Source organism: Myotis myotis, unplaced genomic scaffold, assembly GCF_014108235.1.
Source record: "Myotis myotis isolate mMyoMyo1 unplaced genomic scaffold, mMyoMyo1.p scaffold_m19_p_8, whole genome shotgun sequence".
In the NCBI taxonomy this organism is placed as follows: Eukaryota; Metazoa; Chordata; class Mammalia; order Chiroptera; family Vespertilionidae; genus Myotis; species Myotis myotis.
In genome coordinates, this window is record NW_023416390.1 from 89942923 (window position 1) to 89964921 (window position 21999).

A 21999-nucleotide genomic window follows, 5' to 3' on the forward strand; every position below is an offset into this window, starting at 1 on the left:
GGGCCATGAAGTTTCAATCGCACTGTATGTGCGCGCCTGCACGTGGTATTTTGTGGTATTTTGTGGAAGAGCCACACTAAAGGGGCCAAAGAGCCGCATGTGGCTCGCGAGCTGCAGTTTGCCAACCACGGCTCTAGGGGACAGGTTTCCCAGGCCTGCGCCTCCCCTGATTACACAAGTCCCAACAGCTTCAAGGCATTCTCACACGTGACTGGGATGCTAGGCTGCATTACAAGCTGCACCTTTAATTATTAAACAGTGGCGCCTCTGTAAGCAAAGGCTTGAGATGTTTCAGGCACAAACTACCTTGTGATGTGTGAGAGGCTCCTCATACATATTTGATGTGTACAGTGTGGGTAAGAGTGATAACCCTCACAAGCTTGTAGGGCTCAGGGGGCTCCTTGCACTTCTGCTCAGAGCATTCTGATCATCATCAGTAGGAGGCCCTGTGGCCGGGCAAGGACTGCTGAGTCTGAGGAGTTGCTGACTGGCACCCAGCGTCCTCCTTCTGCTCCTGGGCAGGTGCAGCGGGACCTGGCACTGCAGGCTGGGCCTGGCCCGGGCTCCCTCACCTCCACCTGCACACTTATTCGGGGACTCAGGAATCTCCTGAGGAAAAGAAAAGTGGGAATTTGACCACATGCCCTGTGAGTTTCAAAAAAGATAAAAATCGATAGGAAAATTTGGAATGGCCGTACTTGAGGCCAGTTTGCAGGAGCGGACAAAGGAGCTCATACGAGGAGGTTCCTGTAAGGGAAGGGAAAGTTTGAGTCTGACTCCAGAACAACAACGGGGTGTGGCTCTCCGGCTGAGACTTGGTTTGGATCCCATAGGTCAACTATGAGACGTGAATTCGAATATAAGTGGTTCACTTGGGAATTGACCTCAGGAAGTCAGGTGATGAGACAGGGGGAAAAAAGCCAATCCAGGAAGCATCAGCCTGCCAGCCATTCCACGGGGGGCATAGTCCTAAGGTGTAGGATGAGCTTTAGGGCTATGCCAGAGCTGGAGGAAATGGGTTTTTCATGCAACAACTCTTTCAGGCATGGATTGAAGACTGCTGGGGTGCAGGGCAGCGCTCACACACAAAGAGAAAGCCCTTGGACAGGTAGTGCAGGACTGAGCTATTGGGGTGGAAGCATAGTCGTTCTGTTGGGGTGTTCTCAGGCCTCCACTCAGGTCCGCTTTAGAGGGTGGCTTTATCTCCCAGCTGTGGGTGTGGCTGGTAACTGGCACAGTCTGCGCCTCCCCCAGAGCTTTGCTCCTGGCCAAACAGAAGCCTTCCTGCCTGGGAAGCTGCCCTCCTGTCCCTGCCCAGCCACGGTCTCAAGGCATGACTGGTATCTATGCTGCAACCTGTGTCCAGAATGTCCTTTGGGATCTGAAGGAAGATAGACTTTAGCTGAGACCACATTTCCTGGTGGCTTCCCCACTTCCTTTCCTTTGGGTCTCCAGAGGACACAGCCCCACAAATACTTTGAACAGAAGTCCCATTGCGACTCAGCTTCTAAGGTGTCTTGCATTAAAATGAAGTCTGAGGGGTGTGCTCACCAACAGCCTCTGAGACAGTGTACAGACTCTCCTTGCTTACGGAGGAGCTGGGCCATCACTCTGGGGGTCTGGTGCACGCTTTTTGGATAGTTTTTCTGGGACAGCCTGCAACAAGAATCTTCCCTGTGAAGACTGGGCTTGCTACAGTGTTTCTGGATCAGACAAGGGTATCTGGCTGCACATTTCATGGTGCAGAAGTTACCAGAAGTCAGGGAGGATATTAGGAGTGCACTGCATATAGAAAAATTGAGACTCCCGTTTCAAGAATGACATCTCAAATCCATGCCCCTTGCAGACCAAGGATTGATTCATATGTGCATAAAAGCACCAAGGCATTTTTATAAACGTAGGTGAGAGTCACATGCATAGCACTCGGAAGGCCTCTAGAACTATGCTGTTCAATAGAGTAGCCACTAGGCCAGCCGTGGGCAAACTACGGCCCGCGGGCCGGATCCGGCCCTTTTGAAATGAATAAAACTAAAAAAAAAAAAAGACCGTACCCTTTTATGTAATGATGTTTACTTTGAATTTATATTAGTTCACACAAACACTCCATCCATGCTTTTGTTCCGGCCCTCCGGTCCAGTTTAAGAACCCATTGTGTCCCTCGAGTCAAAAAGTTTGCTCACCCCTGCACTAGGCTCATGTGCCTATTTAATTTAAAATCAATTTAACTTATGTTGAAAATTAAGTTCCTTGGTAGCTGTAGCCATATTTCAACAGCATGTGTAGCTGGAGGCTCCTCTATCAGCGCGCACACCTGCAGAACGCCTGCAGCCTGTGGGGCATGCTGCTGCCTGACGCTGCTCTAGAAACTCCCTGGGAAAGTGGGGAAGCCGGGCTCCATTCTAACTTGGCAAATCAAAACAGTCTAACTCTACCCATCTCATCCGCTGCTCAGGCCAGGGGTATTTTAGTGGATGATCTATTCCTGATTTAATGGATATATAATTATTGAATCCCATCCATGAATAAAGCAGTGTAAAAGATTCAGCAGCAAGATAAGGCACTCTTCCTATTTTTAGTCATATAGAAAAAATAAAAAAGACTTGGGCAATTTTGTTGGAAAGCTGGTGCCTGGTCTAAGTCTGGTGTTGCTTTCTACTCTGTGACTGTTAAAGTCATTTATCTACTTCTATAAAAATTATGTAGTTAGTGTCTACTTTATCAGGCTCAAGTAAGATAACATAAATTTCTTGCCTATGGGCACAAAATGCTTAAAGAGAAGTGTGTATGTGTTGCCCCCAAAGCTTCATCATATATTTTTACCCAAGAAAAAACTCTAGCATCAGTCCAAACCCCATCAGGAAGTTACTTTTTTGACTGGAAGATGAACAACCTGACTATACAGAAGGCAGGAGATACAGCTGAAGGAAGAGAAGGAGGTGATCAGTCAGTAAGGTAACCCCCTCCTCCCTTTGACTTGACAGGGCTCAGGGCGAAGTGACCTGAGGGAATCGCTGCTGCTGTGGATTGGAAGACCTGGGTGCTGTGGGTCCTGGTCCTGGGCCCTGAGTCCTGGAAAAGCATCATTGCTCTAAGCAGCAGTTCTCCAACTTTGGGGAATCACAATTAGCTGGGGAGGCTGGGAAAACAGGGGTTTCTGGGATATTTTACTGGCGTTTCTGACTTAGGTAGTTGGCATACGGCCAGACAATCCGCATTTTCTAAGGAGTTCCTAGGTGATGTCCATCCTACGGCAGTTCTGAGGAGCCTCCTTCAGACGCTTGAAGAGAAGCCCCACAGGCTGAGGCCATGCTTTCTTTCCTGGAACATTGTGTTCGGCAGAGGTGTTGGGCTGGGCAGGCGTGTTAGCTCCAGAATGAAGTCAACATTGAGGATAGCATTGTGAACTTAATGCACCAGCTCTCATTCAAAAGGTTATTTCTAATCCTTTTTATAAAAATGAAAAATATGAGTCAGAAACAGAAAAAAATATCACCAAATAGTTAGCTTAATTAATTATTATAGAAATAGAAATATGTACATCTCTTAATCTCTGTGTGCCTAGTCTCAAAAATTTAATTTTTTCAAGCTAACGATTCTTTTTAAAGCCAGTGAGTGTTTGTTCCTTGAACACATACTTGAGCTGGCAAAGCTATTCCAAGGACAATATCTTATTGCTCTGGTATTTTTGTGGAGGAGATTCTTTGGAAACAAGTCCTTAGCAAATCAAATGATAAGGATGTGTTTATAAAGTCTGGGTTTTTATCAAACATGTATGTTGATTAGAAAAATAAATTCAAGTCATAAGCAACTGATGGTGTAGAATATAAGTATGGTAATCATAGCCTGAGACACGGAAAAGCGGTCCCAGGGAAGGGACCACCGTGGGATGAGGAGCGTTCAAGCTGGATTCCTGGAGAAAGATGAGCTCTTGTCTATATGATCTCCTGTTTCTGGTTCCTTGGGGTTGGTTTTATGTCACCATTTTCACGGTATGATGGATGCAGTAATCCCGACCTCATCTCTACAATGCCATTCCCACTATGTCTTCAGTGAACACCACTTTCTACATGAATTGAATGACTCGATGGAGTAGATCCTCTCAAACAACTGCAGGTTAGACAAAGCAAGGTAACTCACCCTGCATCATGCTATTCAAATACAGCCTGTTCGCTCCTGGCTCCACACTATTGAGTACAGGAGTAAACGGCCAGTCAGTAGACAAACATATGTCACTAATTATCCTGCCCTTAATTCCATTACTACGTTTTTGGGTTACAATGACTTAAGTTAGATGCAGTGAACTGGAGAATAAGATCTTGCCTCTGCAAAGTATTAGGGATATCAATGGTGATTCACTGAGCAAGCATTTTAAAGAGAGCCCCTTAGGAAAAAATGTCAGTGTGGCCTGTCAAGGGAAGTGATTAGCTATCAGAAGAAAAAAAAAAAAAGAAAGAAAGAAAGAAAGAAAGAAAGAAAGAAAGAAAGAAAGAAAGAAAGAAGAAAGGAAGAAGGAAGAAAGAGAGAGAGAGAGAGAGAGAGAGAGAGAAAGAAAGAAAGAAAGAAAGAAAGAAAGAAAGAAAGAAAGAAAGAAAGAAAGAAAGAAAGAGTAAGGCTTGAATTGTGCAGACCTATCTATAACTTCTGTTATGCCAAATGTTGATGTTAAGAATTTTTAAGCATTATGTTACTAGTGGGCAAAAGGATCTGTATGTTTCCCCTTTCCTCTCTTAACATCATTTTGCTTTGCAATTACTCTGGCTGAATAGAAAGGGTTATCGCATTGGATTTGTCTTCTTTTGAGGCAGGAACTCAAGACTCATGTGCAATCTCAGATTTCTATCTGCATCTCTATCACACATAGCTCATGCATCTCTCTCACTGCTCCATAGCTGTCTTAGTAAGAGAAGAGACCCAGGTGTTATTTAAATATCCAGGTAAAGAAGCATTTTCTCCGTAAGCTTATTAGGCCACAGTATGATTTTAGGGACACTGGGGAGGCAGAAGTGCCCATATCTGTCTTTCTCCCTTGATGCCTAAACACCCAAGCTTTGTTGTTAAAACACTAACAGTGCTAGTAGAAACACCAGCATTACCTGACATGGGTGGCTATTATTCCAACAGCATTTTTACTCAGCTGAAGATCCAGGTCAATGTGAATGAAGATATTTGTTCATATGGAGTAGAGAGAATTAAAGTCAAAGCCAAGTCTTACCGATAATTAGCTGAGTACCCTTAGCCCAGTGACTTGGCCTCTCTGAGTCTGCTTCCTCATCGTTACAAATGGGAATAACACCAACTACCTTAGAATACTAACATGATAAAAATGGAGTTTACATTTCCAGTTTCTAGCACGGTTCCTTATTCATAACCCCTTAGCCATTTTTGCTTTTTTTTTTGTAAACAATAATATAAACAAGGGCACTTCAAAATGGAGCCGGAGCTGCCATGGCAGAGAAACTGCCTTGCACATCTTATGTCCAGAACCTTTGGGATGTCAAAACAGGCCAAAATAGCCTTTGGATTCCACGTAAAGTAACATTGTGCTCCAAATAACTATTTCCAAAGATAATGAGAAAGCAGATATTAGGACTACTGGACTGAAAATTTAAAACGTTGTTTAGAATTAGCATCACTATTTTATCTCATCTTCCCCAATAGAAAGGCCTTCCTTCTATTGGTGTAATGGTTCCCTCTTTCCCATAGAGACCCTTTGCCTTTGTCTCCTAACACAAGTGCTATTGGGGTTTCTGCTTGAATCAGTGCTTCACAAATAGCTATTTTTGATCACAAATAAATGCTTTTGCCTCTCAATTTGAAAGAGCTTTTATGTTTAGGTTAACACTTCCATCCTGCCCTACCCCTGAGATCCAGAGTAAAAACACAGTGTTAGTAAGAATTGACAGAGCAGGACTCAGGGATGCTCTAGAACAGTGCGTCTCAGATTTGAATCAGCAAATGCAGGTGTTGTTAAAGCTCAGCTTCTGATCCAGCAGATTTGAGGCAGAGGCCAAGCTCTGCATTCCTAACAAGATCCCAGGTGATGCTCTGTTCCTACTCAGGGTCTGTGCTTCCAGGAGTAAGGGAGCAGGACATATGCACAAGGCAGTGAAGGAAAGCACAGGACAAGCGCCTGCCTTCCGGGGGCAGCTAGGGCAGGACAGCATGAAGACAAGGTGCTGGTGAGCCAGAAAGGGCCCTCTGGACACCTGGCCGTCATTTACACAGATTAGAGCCTATCCATGCCACGTCTGGAGCAATCGATCCCGATGGGAGACTTGCACTATTTTTGCAAGCGGGTGCTGGAGTGCTGCCTGTGAAGCTGGGTTCCCAGGATGGCCTCCTAGCTATCTGGAGCAAGTCCCTAGACATCTGATATCATGCTAATTGTGCGAACCCTGATTCCTGCAGTCCCAATCCACTCTTCACGGAGGGACGGATAATGGCAGACTGAAAAGCAACTCCCAAAGACCTTCAAGTATCCTTGGCTATCTGCAACCAGTGCTGCCCTAGGGAGGAAAAGGTGTGCATGGATCTTTGCCAAAGGGAGGCGTGAGTTTTAAGCCTCTTCATTAGCCCATGAGCACAGGAAGCTGAAAATGCTTTGACACAAGAAATCAAATTCTCCATGGCAACCCAATTGTCATGCTAGAAACACATAATCTCAATTTACACAGGCAGCATCTCAAAAATATATTGAGTGTGGAAGACAAATTAGCATTTCAATGAACAAAAGGTAAACATAAGTGTTTGCAAAACTATATTTGAGGGGGTTGGGAAAGAAAAGTACAAACCTCGCCTCTCATGGGGCCAGAGATGACTGCTCCTATTTGCTTTTAATCATCTAAAGTAACTTAAAGCCTTCCTCTCACTTTCAGCAGGTCTAACCCACAGCTCCACGGCTTCCTGCTGGCAGAAAGTGCTTCTTGCAGCCAGCTGGCTTTGAGGCCCAGATCAAAAGCTTTCTTGCCACAAAACAAATCACATTTGACAAAGTCAGATCCCTACTAAGCCACAACTATACAGATGGACCTGGCAAGCTACGTGAATGGTGATCTGCCATCTAGTTTAATCTATTTTGTATTTCCCCCCCAAAATAATTAGTTTTCTTTGTTGCTTTTCATTTCTTTGTGTGTGGATGAGATGGGGGATGGAAGTGAGAGAATACAGATTCCACTGGCAGATCCCTCCCGTGGATGAGAGAGCCGTGTGGAGGCTATGATACTGGCTTTGCCCTCCAACATCCTCCTCGGTGGGGGGTGGCCCAGACCCTGCGCACCACAGCCCTGCCTCAGCTCACGGGCTGCTGCCCGGGTGCATTTCTCTCAGAAAGATGAGTTTGTCGCTGAGAGCTCATTAGACTTGCTTTAGTCAGACTCTGAGGGTTCCCATCATCACACCTTTCCTATGTTCTTCTTTTCAACTTTTGATTGATCCCTACTTCTGCCAGGACACACTTACCAGCTGTGCACATTTCTTCCTGGGAGTAGGTCAGAGGATGTGAATACTTGAGCTCTGAGCACACACTTTAGATGTATGTCAAAGGTCTGCCTGGTTTTTGAAAGTTTGCATTACACCACTTTGATTTTACAAAAGAGCTGCATTAGTACCTGTTTATGCCAATGGAAATCAATTCAAGGAGGATTCTGCTTCACAACATTCATTAATGGTAATTGTTTCTTTATGCCATTTTTGGCTTATGGAAGATTTCATAGTAACACTCTGCTTTCGGGTGGCGGGGGAAACCTGTCTATGATCCCAGGGGATTCAGCAGCTAATTTTAAAAGGTGCAGGAAGTTCATCTTTGTGAAACCGTTCATCAGTGATGAGCTGCAAGGATGCCAGCGAGCACACTCCACTCAATCAAGAGGACTTAGGTTTATGGAGGCCAAGGGTTTTACAATTTGAATTCATCTTGGGTAGAATGCCAAGACATTCCTTAAAAAGTGCACAGAGGCTGGATGACAGATAGAAGCAGGAATTCATAAACTACAGTGATAAGTGAATGAATGGAGTGAATGAAAGAAAACTATCTGAAACTTGGAAATCAAAAGAGAGTACAGTGTGAACATTCAATGTCATCCTGGGGCAATTTTTAACAAGTTCACGCAATGATTATTTAAGTCTCCGTGAGAATGTATTTGTCATTTGGTTATGCTTCTCACTGGTTGATTATACATTAGAAATTGTGAAGTTACATGTTAACTTAGGTTTGTTCACTAGAAAAGACATAATCCCCAAATTGTATTACCTTGTAAGACATTAGCAAGCTTTGGATCTACCTAGAATTATTCTAATATCCATCGTTTTTCTCTCTGTGCAATGGAACTTTTTACCTATGACATAGAGATAACAATGACATCTGCATGGGGGTAGTTGTGAGGTGGAGTTGATATACTTTGAGGTTTTAGAATAGTGAGGGCTTGTCATAGTGCTAAGTAATATCAGTCAATAGTCAATGGCACCCATGCCATAGCAACAGGACTCTTCAGCCTGGGGTATGGTAAGGAAGAAAACTTTATTCAGTGCACACAGCTCAACTGTGATAAGCTTGCAGCAGAATAGCATGGTTGTGAGATGGCTCAAGAGTGCTACAGCTCACTTATGACACAGCATAGCATGGCTATGGAACAGCACACTGTGACGAGGCCTCAGGCAGGACGCTCTTCAGTGAGGCTCCTGTCCCATTAGACATCTCGGCTCCTCTTCACTCCATAATACAGCTTTGATGTTTCAACTCAGCTGGGGAAACACAGCCCTCATTGTAATGGGAAAGTGCACTTCGGGAGCTACAGGGATTTGACTTATATAGAGAGAAGTGCCCGCCCCAACCCCTGATTGGTCTGACCTCATGCAAATAAAGACTCCAAATCCCCCCACTTTGATTGGTCCCAAAAGATCTGTCCTGATTGGTCAGAGTGGGGCCACTCTGTTTGGTCAATGAAGATGTCATCCTGGGGCAATTTTTAACAAGTTCACTCAACTTGTTAAATGGCAGTATAGCAGTATAAATTCAATTGATGGGGAAAGTCTCACTTCTGTTGGTTGAAACAGGATTCCAGGAACTCTTTTATAAGGGTTAGCTCAGACAGCAGGGACACTGTGCAGGCAGACTGTGCAGTGCTGGTTTCTGACTGAAGTGCTGCTTGTGGGAGAGGCTGCTGTTTGGCAATGGCTGTTTGTAAATTGGAGCCCAGTTGGACATAAGGAGCCCTTCTTGGTAGAAATATTTTTTCTCTACGTCAACAGCGTATTTTTGTTCTGATATTTAGTTGTGTGCTGATGGACATACACTGGTAACAGAAAAATTATAAACTGCTAGGCACACAATCCAACCGTTCAGGGAGAAGCTATACCTGATAATGACTGTGCAGAGCAGGACTTCTTTAGCATCTGGCTGTGAGCTTGCAGTTTAAAACACTATATGGAGAATTCAAAATAAAAACAGGATGCTCTCCTAAATCTCCCTGTATATCTGCCAAGGAGCCCCAACTGGGAGCACAAGAACCCGCAACCCAGATATGTGCCCTTGACCAGAAATCAAACCCATGACCCTAGGTTGTGTGTGCTTGCACTCTAACCACTGAGCCCACTGGCCACGGCATGAGAGTATCCTAGATTTCAAACCATGTGTAATAGCTTACTCTTTGAGGTATGTTTGATGTCTTTCATCTTTAAAATAAAAAAGGGAGTTTTAAAGGAAGGAATGTAGAAAAGGAGTATTCATTTGAAAGGACTATAATTACTTCTCAGCCATTTTAGTGGAGCCAGAACGTGTCTATTTTTAGAAAAAATAATGAATCATTGCTCTACATTGATATTTTCAATAAGAATAAAAGTTATATTTTTCTTAAATTTCTGAATTTTATATTTAGAAAACCTATAGACCAAATCTGTTCTTAATAACATTTACATAATCATTTTATTATATTATAAACTATGTATGTACATATTCTATATATGTATTATGTGTGTATATGTACACATATATCATTATATACATTTATATATGCCTATATTTGTATATTTATGTGTGTATATATTCTATTATATATGAATGTATATGAATATTCAGCCCTGTATGTATGCACATCTTTCTATATATAATTCTGACTCTATACATATCTAGCCACATGTATATGTATTCAACTTACCCTATATAACCTACCATATGTATATGTTTATATATACATGCACATAATTTATATTGTATATATAACAAAATACTTATTACTAAGTTAGCTATTAATTAACTGCATAGTAATTTGCATTATACATGTAAATGATTTTTAAAATTTTATTTTTTCAATTACAGTTTACATCAATATTATTCTATATTAGTTTCAGGTGTACAGCATAGTGGTCAGACTATCGTATACTTTAAAGTGTTCCCCCTAATATTTCAGATACCTACCTGGCGCCAGGCATTGATATTATGATTTCATTGACTACATTCCTTATGTTTTACCTTATACCTCTGTGTCCATTTTGTAACCACTAATCTGTACTTCCTAATCCCTTCACCTAGCATCCAGCCTTCCCCCCCCCCCCCCCACTGGCCAACATCAGTCTGTTCTTAGCATCTATGAGTCAGCTTCTATTATGTTTGCTTGTTTGTCTTTAGAATCCACATATAAGTGAAATCATATGGTATTTGCCATTTTTTCCTGACTTATTTCACTTGGCATAATACCCTCTAGCTCCATCCACCCTGTTGCAAATGGTAAAATTTCATTTCTTTTTATGGCTAAGTAATACATCACTGTATACATATACCACCACTTTTTTAACCACTTGCCTATTGATGGCACCTGGATTTCTTCCATATTTTAGCTATTGTAAATAACACTGCAATAAACGTAAGGTGCACATATCCTTTCAAATTAGTGTTTTGGGTCTCTTCATATATATATACCTAGAAGTGAAATCACTGGGTCACAGTCAGTTTCGTTGTTTTTTTTTTTTTATTTTTTGAGGACCTTCCATAAGATCTCATTGTGGTTTTAATTTGCATTCTCATATGATTAGTGATGTTGAGCAGCTTTTCATACATTTATTGGACAGCTGCATGTACTCTTTGGATAAGTAACTTTCAGTTCCTCAGTTCTATGCCCATTTTTTAATTGGATGTGTGTGTGTGTGTGTGTGTGTGTGTGTGTGTGTGTGTGTGTGTTTTGAGTTGCATGAGTTCTTTATAAATTTTGGGTAACAACTCCTGATTGAATGTATTATTGATAAATATTTTGTTCCATCCAGTAAGTTATCTTCCAGTTTTGTTGATGGTTTACTTTGTTGTGCAAAAACTTTTTAGGTTGATGTTTATCCCATTTGTTTATTTTTTATTTGTTTCCCTTGTCAGAGGAAATATACTAGAAAAAAATATTGCTAAGAGAAAACTATGAGAGATTTTTACTGCCTATGGATTTTTTTAGGAATTTTATGATTTTTGAGTCTTAAATTTAAGTCTGTAATCCATTTTGAGTTTATTCTTGTGTACTTGTTGTAAGAAGGTGATTTAATTTTATTTTTTTGCGTGTGTCTGTCCAATTTTCTCCACACCATTTATTAAATATATTATCTTTACTCCAGTGTATGTTCTTGTCTCCTTTGTAATGTACAGGGTTGGGCAAAAGTAGATTTACAGTTATAATACAAATAAATAATATAATGATTGATAAATAATGACACAAGAATAAACTGTGTTTTGTGCAGTCACAACTGTAAAACTACTGTTGCCCTCCCATGTGTTAATTGAACATGTAGACACATGTTTATTTCTGGGCTCTCTATTCTGTTCCACTGATTTCTGTGTCTGTTTTTATGCCGGTACCATGCTGTTTTGATTACTATGGCTTTATAATATAGTTTGTTATCAGGTAGCATGATACCTCCACCTTTGTTCTTTTTTTCTCAAGATTGCTGTGGCTCTACTGAGTCTTTTCTGATCTCCTGTAAATGTTTGGGTTACATGTTCCAGTTCTGTATAAAAGCCATTGGTACATATAAATACTTTATGAACAGGGTTCATGCCTATTTTTACTAAATATGGATCAGGGTTCTAGCACAGTGTCTGACACATACAAGTGCTCCATAAATATTAATAGAAGGATCTGTTATTCACAAATTCATTTGATCTAGTGGTTTGAAAACCTTGTATTTTGAAATCATCTGAAAAGCTTGTATTCATTTTACTTTATCTATATCTGTGTTTGGGTTCCATTCCAGACAATTATTTTAGAACTAGAGGCCAAATGCACGAAATTTATGCAAGAGTAGGCCTTCCTTCCCCTAGCTGCTGGCACCCGCTTCCCTCTGGCACCCAGGACCCGGGCTTCCCTTGCAGCCCCGGCTTCATCCAGAAGGTTTTCTGGAAGGACGTCTGATCTAAGGTCTAATTAGCATATTATGCTTTTATTATTACTAGAGGCCCGGTGCACAACATTCGTGCACTGGGGAGGGGGATAATCCCTCAGCCTGGCCTGTGCCCTCTCACTGTCTGAGACCCCTTGGGGGACGTCTGACTGCCAGCTTAGGCCTGCTCACGGGCCTAACCTGGCAGTCAGACATCCCCCCGAGGGTCCTTAGTGCTGCCACGGAGGCAAGAGAGGCTTCTGCCACCACTGCTGTGCTCATCAGCCATGAACCCGGTTTCTGGCTGAGCGGCACTCCCCCTGTGGGAGCACAGTGACCACCAGGGGGCAACTGCTGCATTGAGTGTCTGCCCCCTGGTGGTGAGTGCATGTCATAGCAACTGGTCATTCCATTGTTTGGTCTATTTGCATATTAGCCTTTTATTATATAGGATAGATAGCTGAGAGATGGAACCAGGCACTGCTACTAGTAAAGCTTTCCAAGCGACTCAAATGAACGATGCTTGGATGAGAACTAGCTATCTAGTATCTCCTTAAGTCTGTGCCTAACTCCTGCTGAACGGAAGGAAGGCTGTCACCCCTGAGGGCTATGCTAGATGTGAGTTGTAGGCCAATGTATTTCAGATCCATGACTGTGTCTCTTGCATGATCTTCCTAATTTAAACTCTAGTTGGGAGAAAGAAGAGTGGTCTCTGTATCACTGTGCTGACCTGGGCTCGGGCACCCCGATTCTCCTGTGATTAGGACCATTGTAATAAGTTGTATCAGAGACATTTATGCCCTCAATATCTATTAATTATGAAAGTAGCTGGCATGTGATCAGACTCACAGCTTCCCCAGAACCTGCAGAGGAACTACAAGGTGGTAATAACTTTGTAACACTACACATTTGCCAGACAAATTCTCGCTTTGAATGCCCTGTTGTAGACCACATTAAAATCTGCCCACCTGGTCCCTGGCCAGGTAGCTCAGTTGGTTAGAGTGTCATCCAGTATGCCAAGGTTGTTAGTTTGATTTCCAGTAAGGGTTCAGACAAGAATCAACCAATGAATGCATAAATAAGTAGACCAAAAGTCAATCTCTTTCTCTCCCTCTCTCTCTCTCTCTCTCTCTCTCTCTCTCTCTCTCTCTCTCTCTCTCTCTCTATCAGGCAATCAATAAATAAAACATTTTTTTAAAAAAACTCTGCTGATTGGTAGTTTTTCCTGAAATGACAAGTGGAGCTCCCTGACTCCAGAGCAACTCTACCCTACAATGAGAAAGGTCTTTTTACACATGCAAGTCTGGTCTCATTCTATACATAATGCTGCAAGGCAGGCAATACTGGTGCAATGTACCAATAGATGCCCACGGTTGGGAGCAGGTGAGTGATGAGTAGACACTTACAGAGCTTGTAAGTAAATGCCATAGCCAGCATTTGACCTCTGCCTGGTAGTTTCAAGGACCCTTTACTTTTTTTAACCTATGTGGTTGGAAGGGGCAAAGCCTTTTAATTAGATGACTAAGATTTGAATCCAAGCATTTCTCTTTCTTATCTCTGATTTTAAGTTTATGAAAATTATCTAAGTCTCAAGAACTCTGCTTGAAGGTACAAGGTAAGCTTACCTTATTTTATCTTTGTGAAAACTACATACCTTCATACAGGTGAATGCCTTCTAAAGGTTTTGGCACAGAGTATTCAGCAAAGAGAGTGTTTGTAGATTACTGTTAATATTTTCCCACTGTATATATAATTGGCCATTCTTTATTTTTTCTTTAAAATAATATCTTAAGCTTCTTTTTTAACAAAGACACAGAACTTGCTAACTTCTGAATTATTGATCCCATTAAATATACAACCTAAGAAATGTGGTACAAAATAAACAACAAATATAGAAACAAAAAGAGCAAATTAATTTTATAATTAATAATATTAAAATTATAAGTTAAAATGTTAACAAGTTAAGTCATCCTACACTTTAAAAAAGCAATATCAGTAATGTAATAACCAGTTAAAATTTATTCCAGATTGCAAACCTCAACATTGAAAAACTTAGTAATGTGATTGGTCTCACTTATCAATGGGAAAATATAGCTAAGAATTATTAGTATGAGCTCTAATTGATCCGTGCACCTATTGAAATTGCATACAAAATTATGTTTCTCAATTTGAAAAAGAGTTTCTAACATTCCTTAGATATACAAATATCAGATATTAAGTATTTAAAAATCAACCGTAGAACTATATATTTATGTAAAAATAAAAGCCAACATCAAAATCTGATTTAAAATATGTACATTTAGATATCTACTATCATACTTTTAAAATAAATTTAACATAAAAGGCTAGTTAGGGGGTATCTGTTCTTATTTCTATCAGACATTGTAAAGATACTCACCCAACTTTTATTGTGTGTATCTCTAGCTGGTAGGGTTATATATTTTCTTTTGTATTATCTTACGTCTATTCAATAGCATGTTATATTTTTAAACATTAACAACATTTATTCAATTGTAAAAATTAAACTTATCATAGGAAAATCTTAGATTTCATGCATACTTATTATAAAAATGCTATAATAATATATTTTTGTAGCTGTTTGTATGACATATATGAAACACTAAAAATAAAGCAATTTTTTTTGTTGTTTTTTGTTTTTTTGTTTGGTGGGTTTCTTTTTTTTAAATATTTTCTCAAAAGCCTCTCATGATAATCAAGGAGGAATAATGCGGGTTGGGGGAACAAGAATTAGAATAATTTGAATATTCATTTTGTGCCAGGAGACATATTTCATCCCACTGCAACCCCTCTTTCCATCCTCCTTCTGATCACTGTTTTCATGCATGCTCTCTGTGCCTTCCATTTACCCACGGCTGCGTTGTAGAATCAGTCACCCTACTCACCAACTCTTCGGTTGAGCTGAGCCGGGCTGTGAGTCCCAGTGAGGTCTGAGGAACTGGAAAAGGCCATTGGAGACAGCAGGGACGCTAGCGGGTCATCACAGTTGTCTGAAACAACAGGAGAAAGAGGGCACATTCTATCAGGAAGAGATATCCCATCAAGAAAGGAATCATGCATTACCCACATCATTGATTAACGCCTGCTCTGAACGAGGCCAACACTGCTTATTTCTATGTGCCATTTCATCTCCTCTTCACAACAACCTTGAAAAATATGTGTTTCCTTCACAGTTAGAGAAACTAAAGATCAGAGATGTTAAAGATATTTTGCCCAAGGTCACTGTTGTAATGTACCCCATGAATCACACAAGGACGCCTCAAGAAGTCGAATTAAGGAGTCACATTTATTACAAATCCGGGACTACGAGGGGGCATTTTGCTCTCTCAATTCTCATAGTGATAAGATGGCCGCAACACCAGATTTATATAGGCAAAAATCACAAAGGTATCGATTACATCTTTGGGTTTGGAATGAGGAACCTGGTTTGCACAAAGCAGTTACAGAAGCAGAATTGAGCATGTTAGTTAAATTATAGTTTTGGGTCTCCGGATCACTGAATCAACGGAAACACATTGCCTGGAGCCATGGGTCTTGGGACCACTGAGTTGACAGAAACACATTATCTGGAGCCACTGAGGCAATTTAGGATAATTGTGCAGTCCTGGTTCCCAGGTACAGAAGAATGTGATTCCTAAAACCAGTGAGATCACAAACAATGGGATAGCATACATAAGTTCAGAAAATCAAAGTAACTTCTATTGTTAAACAAAGCAAATAAGCACAGAAGTCAAACAGCTAGGTTAAAGTTAAACTATAGTTTCTACCTGAGATGATTGCTACCATAGTTCAGCACAACAAAAGAAAACAGTGTGACCAGAATTCTCACCCATATTTGTCTAATTGTAAAACCCAATTATCTATCCATTCCTGAGTCAACTGTTTCAGTAAAGCCTCAAGTTACAGCTATTGAGCTCATTCTGCAAGAAGGAAGAGTTTTAAAGGGGAAAGCATTGTTGAACTACTCTCTCATATTCAGGCCACGGGGACCCTTGTAATAGTTGTATCAGGACAGAATAATTGAGAATTTCTTATTTGCCTTTGTGTGAGAGTCTTTGGAAAATATGTTCCTAGCTTTAATTGCACAAAGGAATAGAGAACAGTCCTGATGTTGCACAATCTTTAATGTGATATTCACTTCAATAGTCACCAGTCCAGCCTTCCTTAAATATGGTAGGTATCCTTTCTAAAGTGTCTTTGATGCAGCCACAATGTGGAACACAGTGGGACAGAAGTGTGTTCTCAATAACGGAAACATAGATATGTTCTCCCAGATTGTCTCTCATGCCCTGACCACCCAGTCTCGTGTAGAGTATGCTGCTCTTCGCATGGCATGTTGGTCATCTGAAAGGTGTGTAGTATCTTATTCATCTGTGTGTAACCTTCAAGAGATGGCATGCTCTTCACGAATCTTAACAAAGTATCTGGAACATATTAGGCTTTTCATAAAGTCTTATTTAAGGAATGGACTGGTGAGGGAAGGAGGAAAGGAAGAAAAGAAGGCATTCACATGTCAGTACAAGCACTCTTTTCCTGTTTCATTTTTTCCATTTGTTTACTATTGCTCTTGTAGGACATTGCAAAATGACTTCATGAAATCTAGGCAGACTTCAGTCAAAACAAGTTACGGATGTGTTATTCAGTTTAAAGGTAAATTCCATGGCATTAATGGCTTTCATCAAAAGTCAATTTGACATTTTTTAGAGAAAATATATATAGAATTCTGAGGCTGATTATTTATCCAGAAAATACTGAGGGAGCAGCATTTCATCAAATCGCAGGAACACAAGGGTTATTTTTTCTTTTTGTGAAATGTGTTTAAAAATCAACTGGCAAAGCATATTTTGAGTTTTCCCCAACACAAATGTTTGAAAAACATTTTGAGTTATTGGACCAACCCAGAACAGAGCCAGATCCTCACCAAAGAGGAATAACAGAAACCACAGCCAGGGCCCCTCAGCAGACTGGGTCATTCTGAAGAGAAAGATGAGCTCCAGCCACTTCTCTCCGCAAAGATGCAGGCGAGAGAAGGTGCATACCCACCTCCAAGACACTTGTTCGGAAGTGCAAACTGTTTACACTATTCATTGGGAAACAATTTAAACATAACTCTGACCTTGTACTTGTGTACGCCTGCTTTATCGTCAGAGAACAGCAGGTGAGTGCAGAAATGGACCTGGAGTGGACCGAGCCCCACAGGACAGTTCCACGCACACGTGCACGGGTGCATGCAGCAGACACCACAGAGGATCCCAGCTAGTGCACAGCGGGCGCTGAGCCTCACCTGTCCACATGCCAGTCACAGTCATCCTCTGCTTTCAAATAACACGGCTCCCACACCTCCCAATAACTCATAGCCCTGCACAACAGTCTCACAAGCAAACTGAAGATCTTTCACAGGTAAAAGTCAATATTTATTATAGCATTTTTGTGTTTCTTAACCATATCATTTGCATAAAACTGTGCTACCATTTTTATTAGGTTCTTGTGGTCTTTTTATGTGTCACTGGTGGCATTTGTTAGTATCATGTCCCTTACCCTATTTTCCCCTAAGTAGAACTAGAAGTGACCTAATCATTTCAATGTAATTCAGTCCAACAAATATTTATAAGATCCTACTTTATGCTTGACCTTGGCTAGGAATTGGGAATAGATTTGAGTACAATTAAATGTCATAGCTCAAGAAGTTCAGAGACTATTATGAAATATAAGGGTGTAAAGAAGTAAATAAACTGATGGGAAAGTTTAGGAATTTCACCAAAATCACCCCAAGCCAGTGAAATGGGCACTCCCTATCCAGCTGCCCAGATCTGTTCTCTCCTCCAGCCCTGCGCGGTCCCTCCTTCACAAGCCACTGCCAGGGGCAGAGAGAAGCCCGAAGCCGCTGGCCCGGACACCAGCTGCCATTGGCCACTGCCCTTCCTTATTCTGAACTGTGCTTACCTGCATCTAAGTGTGTGGTACCAATGTTTCTACTTTGGAAGTTAGTGAAGCCATAGAAACAACCTGTGCTCACGGGAGGGCCCACAGACGTCCCAGGACTCCTGCCTTCCGGACCCTGTGCAGTGGAGCAGTGGCTGCTGGAGACCATGGCCAAAGTTTTGCTCTCTTATTTCTAGACAATAAGAGGGGGGGGATTTCAAATCGGAAGAGAGAAAGACCTCCCTGCCCCCAGCCAATAGGTAGTTCCCTCTGTCATCTCCATGTCACAGAAGCAAATGTGGAGTCACGTACATTGTGAATAGACCAGTCCTTAAATTAAATTAAATTAAATTAAATTAAATTAAATTAAATTAAATTGTCCAGTCACTGGGAGTTAATAAGGTATCCATATAACCATTCTAAATCCAAAAGTGTATATTCTCTTTAGACACCTGTGTTATTCTTAAAGCAGAAGAAAACTGATGTAGCATAAATGAGAGCAATTATTAGTTTTTTTGTTTGTTTGTTTTTGCTGTTTTTAACTCATGATTTGGGACAGTGTGGGGTAGTGGAAAGTCTCAGGAGGGCCAGGCCTAGGAGATGACCCTTCTGACTGTACTCTGCTGTTGCCTCGGTGGCTCCAGGTACTGAACTCAATGCACTAAGTGTTATCTCCATTGTTGTCTTGCAGGGGATCATCTCTGCCAGATGCAGCCATAGAATCATTTTAAGATGGAATAAAAATAGATGGGAAACCCCTTTAAGAAAAAAATACAGAATGGAATGGAAGTGGCATATGAATCACCTTTAATATCTGCTCCAATTGAAAGCAACCATTTCAACAAATTTATTTCTGGGATCTTGTTTCTATGTCACAAACCCTGCCCAAGAATAAGTGTCACCAATAGATCTTTGGCACTAACGGTTTACAATCCGCCAGATGAGAAGGAGAACACGAAATGGGGGAAAAACAAATGGGTGAAGACACACACAGGGAGTGAGGACATTGCCTAGGGCATTTCTCCCCCCTCTGTGATTGGCAGCCGAGCATCGAGCCCTCCTCCCCAGTCTGTGATTGGCATTCTTACTGAGCCTGGGACAACATCTCACCAAACACATGGCTGGGAAGGAGAGAATCAAAGCCCCATCTGCTCCACCTGCAGGTTTTAAATAGTTCCATGTTGCCATTAAACTTTAGGCTACACTCATATATCAGTCAATTCCTCTAAAAGTGTGTGTGTATTTACATAAGGGAAGAGGAAAGAGTGAAAAAATTTGTTTAGGGAGAGAGATGTTTGAAGTTTAGGAGAAAAATACTGAGGGACTAAAACTCAGGGTTCCAATTGAATACATAACCTGAGACAGACCATAATTATTTTCCCAAAGACCATTTTTCCAAAAATGTCTCACACTTCATGAATACAAAATGCAGTGTCATAGAAGAATGTTTTCAAAATATGCTCTTAAAAAGTCCATTCAATAAATCCTAAAAGATTTATTGCAAAAATCAGATGACATTACAAGGCTATTTAAGGAATGCTAACCCAATTCATATATAATATATTATTCTCCACTTTTTCAACAAATGATTTTACTCCCACCTTTCTTTTAAATATATTTTATTGATTTTTCACAGAGAGGAAGAGAGAGGGATAGAGAGTTAGAGACATCGATGAGAGAGAAACATCGATCAGCTGCCTCCTGCACACCTCCTACTAGGTATGCGCCTGCAACCAAGGTACATGCCCTTGGCTGGAATCGAACCTGGGACCCTTCAGTCCGCAGGCCGATGCTCTATCCACTGAGCCAAACTGGTCAGGGCATTTACTCCCATCTTTACTGCTGTCCTTGATAACATAAAGGCTACCTCCTACCTTACCACACCCCCAGGCAGATAAAGATCCGTGCCTTTAGGTGTGATAGAAGCACCTCATCTATTTCCATCAGCTGCTGTTGGACAAGCCCAGTCCTATTTAGAAACGACTTAGCCTTGTGTTTATAGACTAAGGGGAATATCACTAGGTCGTACTAGGCTTAGCATGGTGGTCACAGGGTAAGGTATCCAAATGTGAAATTACAGTGTCCTATATCTGAAACTAATATAATATTGTACATCAACTGTTCATTAATGAATAATAGTTTTTAAAATACCAGGAGGAGCCTCCAACACTGTGGAGTTTAAGCCCTTCACTTTACAAATGAGAATCCCAAGTTTAAGGAGATGGCAGGCCTGCCCAGGATTACTCTGTTGATTAGTGGACTAGACTGGATCAAAATCCAGGTTTCCCCACCACAGGTGGTGACCACAAGGTCAGAGCTACCTACCACCTGTGCATAAGCCTGGTAACAATTAGTCATGCTATTCTTCACAAGATTTGTTTTAATGGTTTGATTACTTTTTTTTCTGCCAAAGGAAAGATATAGTTTTATTTTGGGCATAACAAAAGAACAATCTATACTTTCCAAAAGAATTTGAAATTCTTCTCTATTTTTTTTTTTTTTTGCTTTCCTTATCTCCTCTTTTAACTCTCTCTGATCCAACAAAAACTCAACCGCCTGAACAAATAAAAAATAAAATAAAGGAAGGAAGAAAGAAAAGTAAGAAGAGAAAAGTAACATTATTTTCTTATTAATATTTATATGGATAATCAAATCAAACATGCATTTTCTTCATTACCACAGTAGATTATATGAATTCTAGAGGCCCAGCACACAAAATTTGTGTACTGGGGGGGGTGTCCCTCAGCCCAGCCTGCACCCTCTATAATATGGGAGGCCTTGGGGGATGTCCAACTGCCAGTTCAGGCCCTACCCCACAGGCAGTCGGACATCCCTCTCACAATCTGGGACTGCTGGCTCCCAACCACTCTCCTGCCTGCCTTCCTGATTGCCCCTAACCACTTCTGCCTGACAGCCTGATAACCCCCTAACCATTCCCTGCCAGCCTGATCAACACCTAACTGCTCCCTTGTTGGCCCAATCGCCCCCAGCTGCCCTTCCCCTGCCAGCCTGGTCACCCCCAACTGCACTCCCCTGCAGGCCCTGTCACCCTAAACTACACTCCCCTGTAGGCCTGTTTCCCCCCAACTTCCCTCCACTGCCTGCCATCTTGTGGCGGCCATCTTTGACCACATGGGGGTGGCCAACTTGTGTGAGGGTGTGACAGGCGATTTGCATATTACCTCTTTATTATATAGAATGGGGATTTGGAGCCTAAAAGACTAGCTTGCATTTACAGGAGGGATAAAATCACTCTTAGCATTTGCGGATAATAGCCTACTTTTTAAAAAAAACATAAAGCATGCATTTTGTGTAGTGCCGACAATGGTGCTTAGATGTGACCGCTCACGCTTTTATTCTCATTTATTTATTTTTTCTCTTGTTAGTTATAATTTCACTTAACAAACTACAAAGACAAACACTGTAATGTGACTCTTGAATCTGACCCTCTCCGTATTTTGCACCATGAAATCCTACAAGATAAATTATATTCTAATGAGCAGACTAAGAAATATGGCTCTTTCAATGAGTCATGAAAAGGAGGTTAAACCTCTGTCCCAAAATCATCTCCAACTCAAGGCAGGACCAGGCTTCGGATCACATGGCTGAGGCTCTTTGCTGTGGAAGATGGAATTAAACTCAAAGATGCAGATGCTGAGTTCAAGAAGCCTAGCATCTACTGTGGGTTGAAGATAACCCATATATCTTTAA

At 41.3% G+C, this 21999-nt stretch overlaps 1 protein-coding gene across 1 annotated transcript in view; it reads right to left on the reverse strand.

The window, feature by feature from the left end:
* The window catches only part of CNTNAP5 (contactin associated protein family member 5), an 876948-nt gene that overhangs the window by 684862 nt on the left and 170087 nt on the right, over positions 1–21999 (reverse strand). Inside the window, exon 2 of the mRNA XM_036320828.1 lies at positions 15252–15356. Within this exon, the coding sequence (XP_036176721.1) occupies positions 15252–15356 (105 nt within the window). The remainder of the gene's footprint in view (positions 1–15251; positions 15357–21999) is intronic.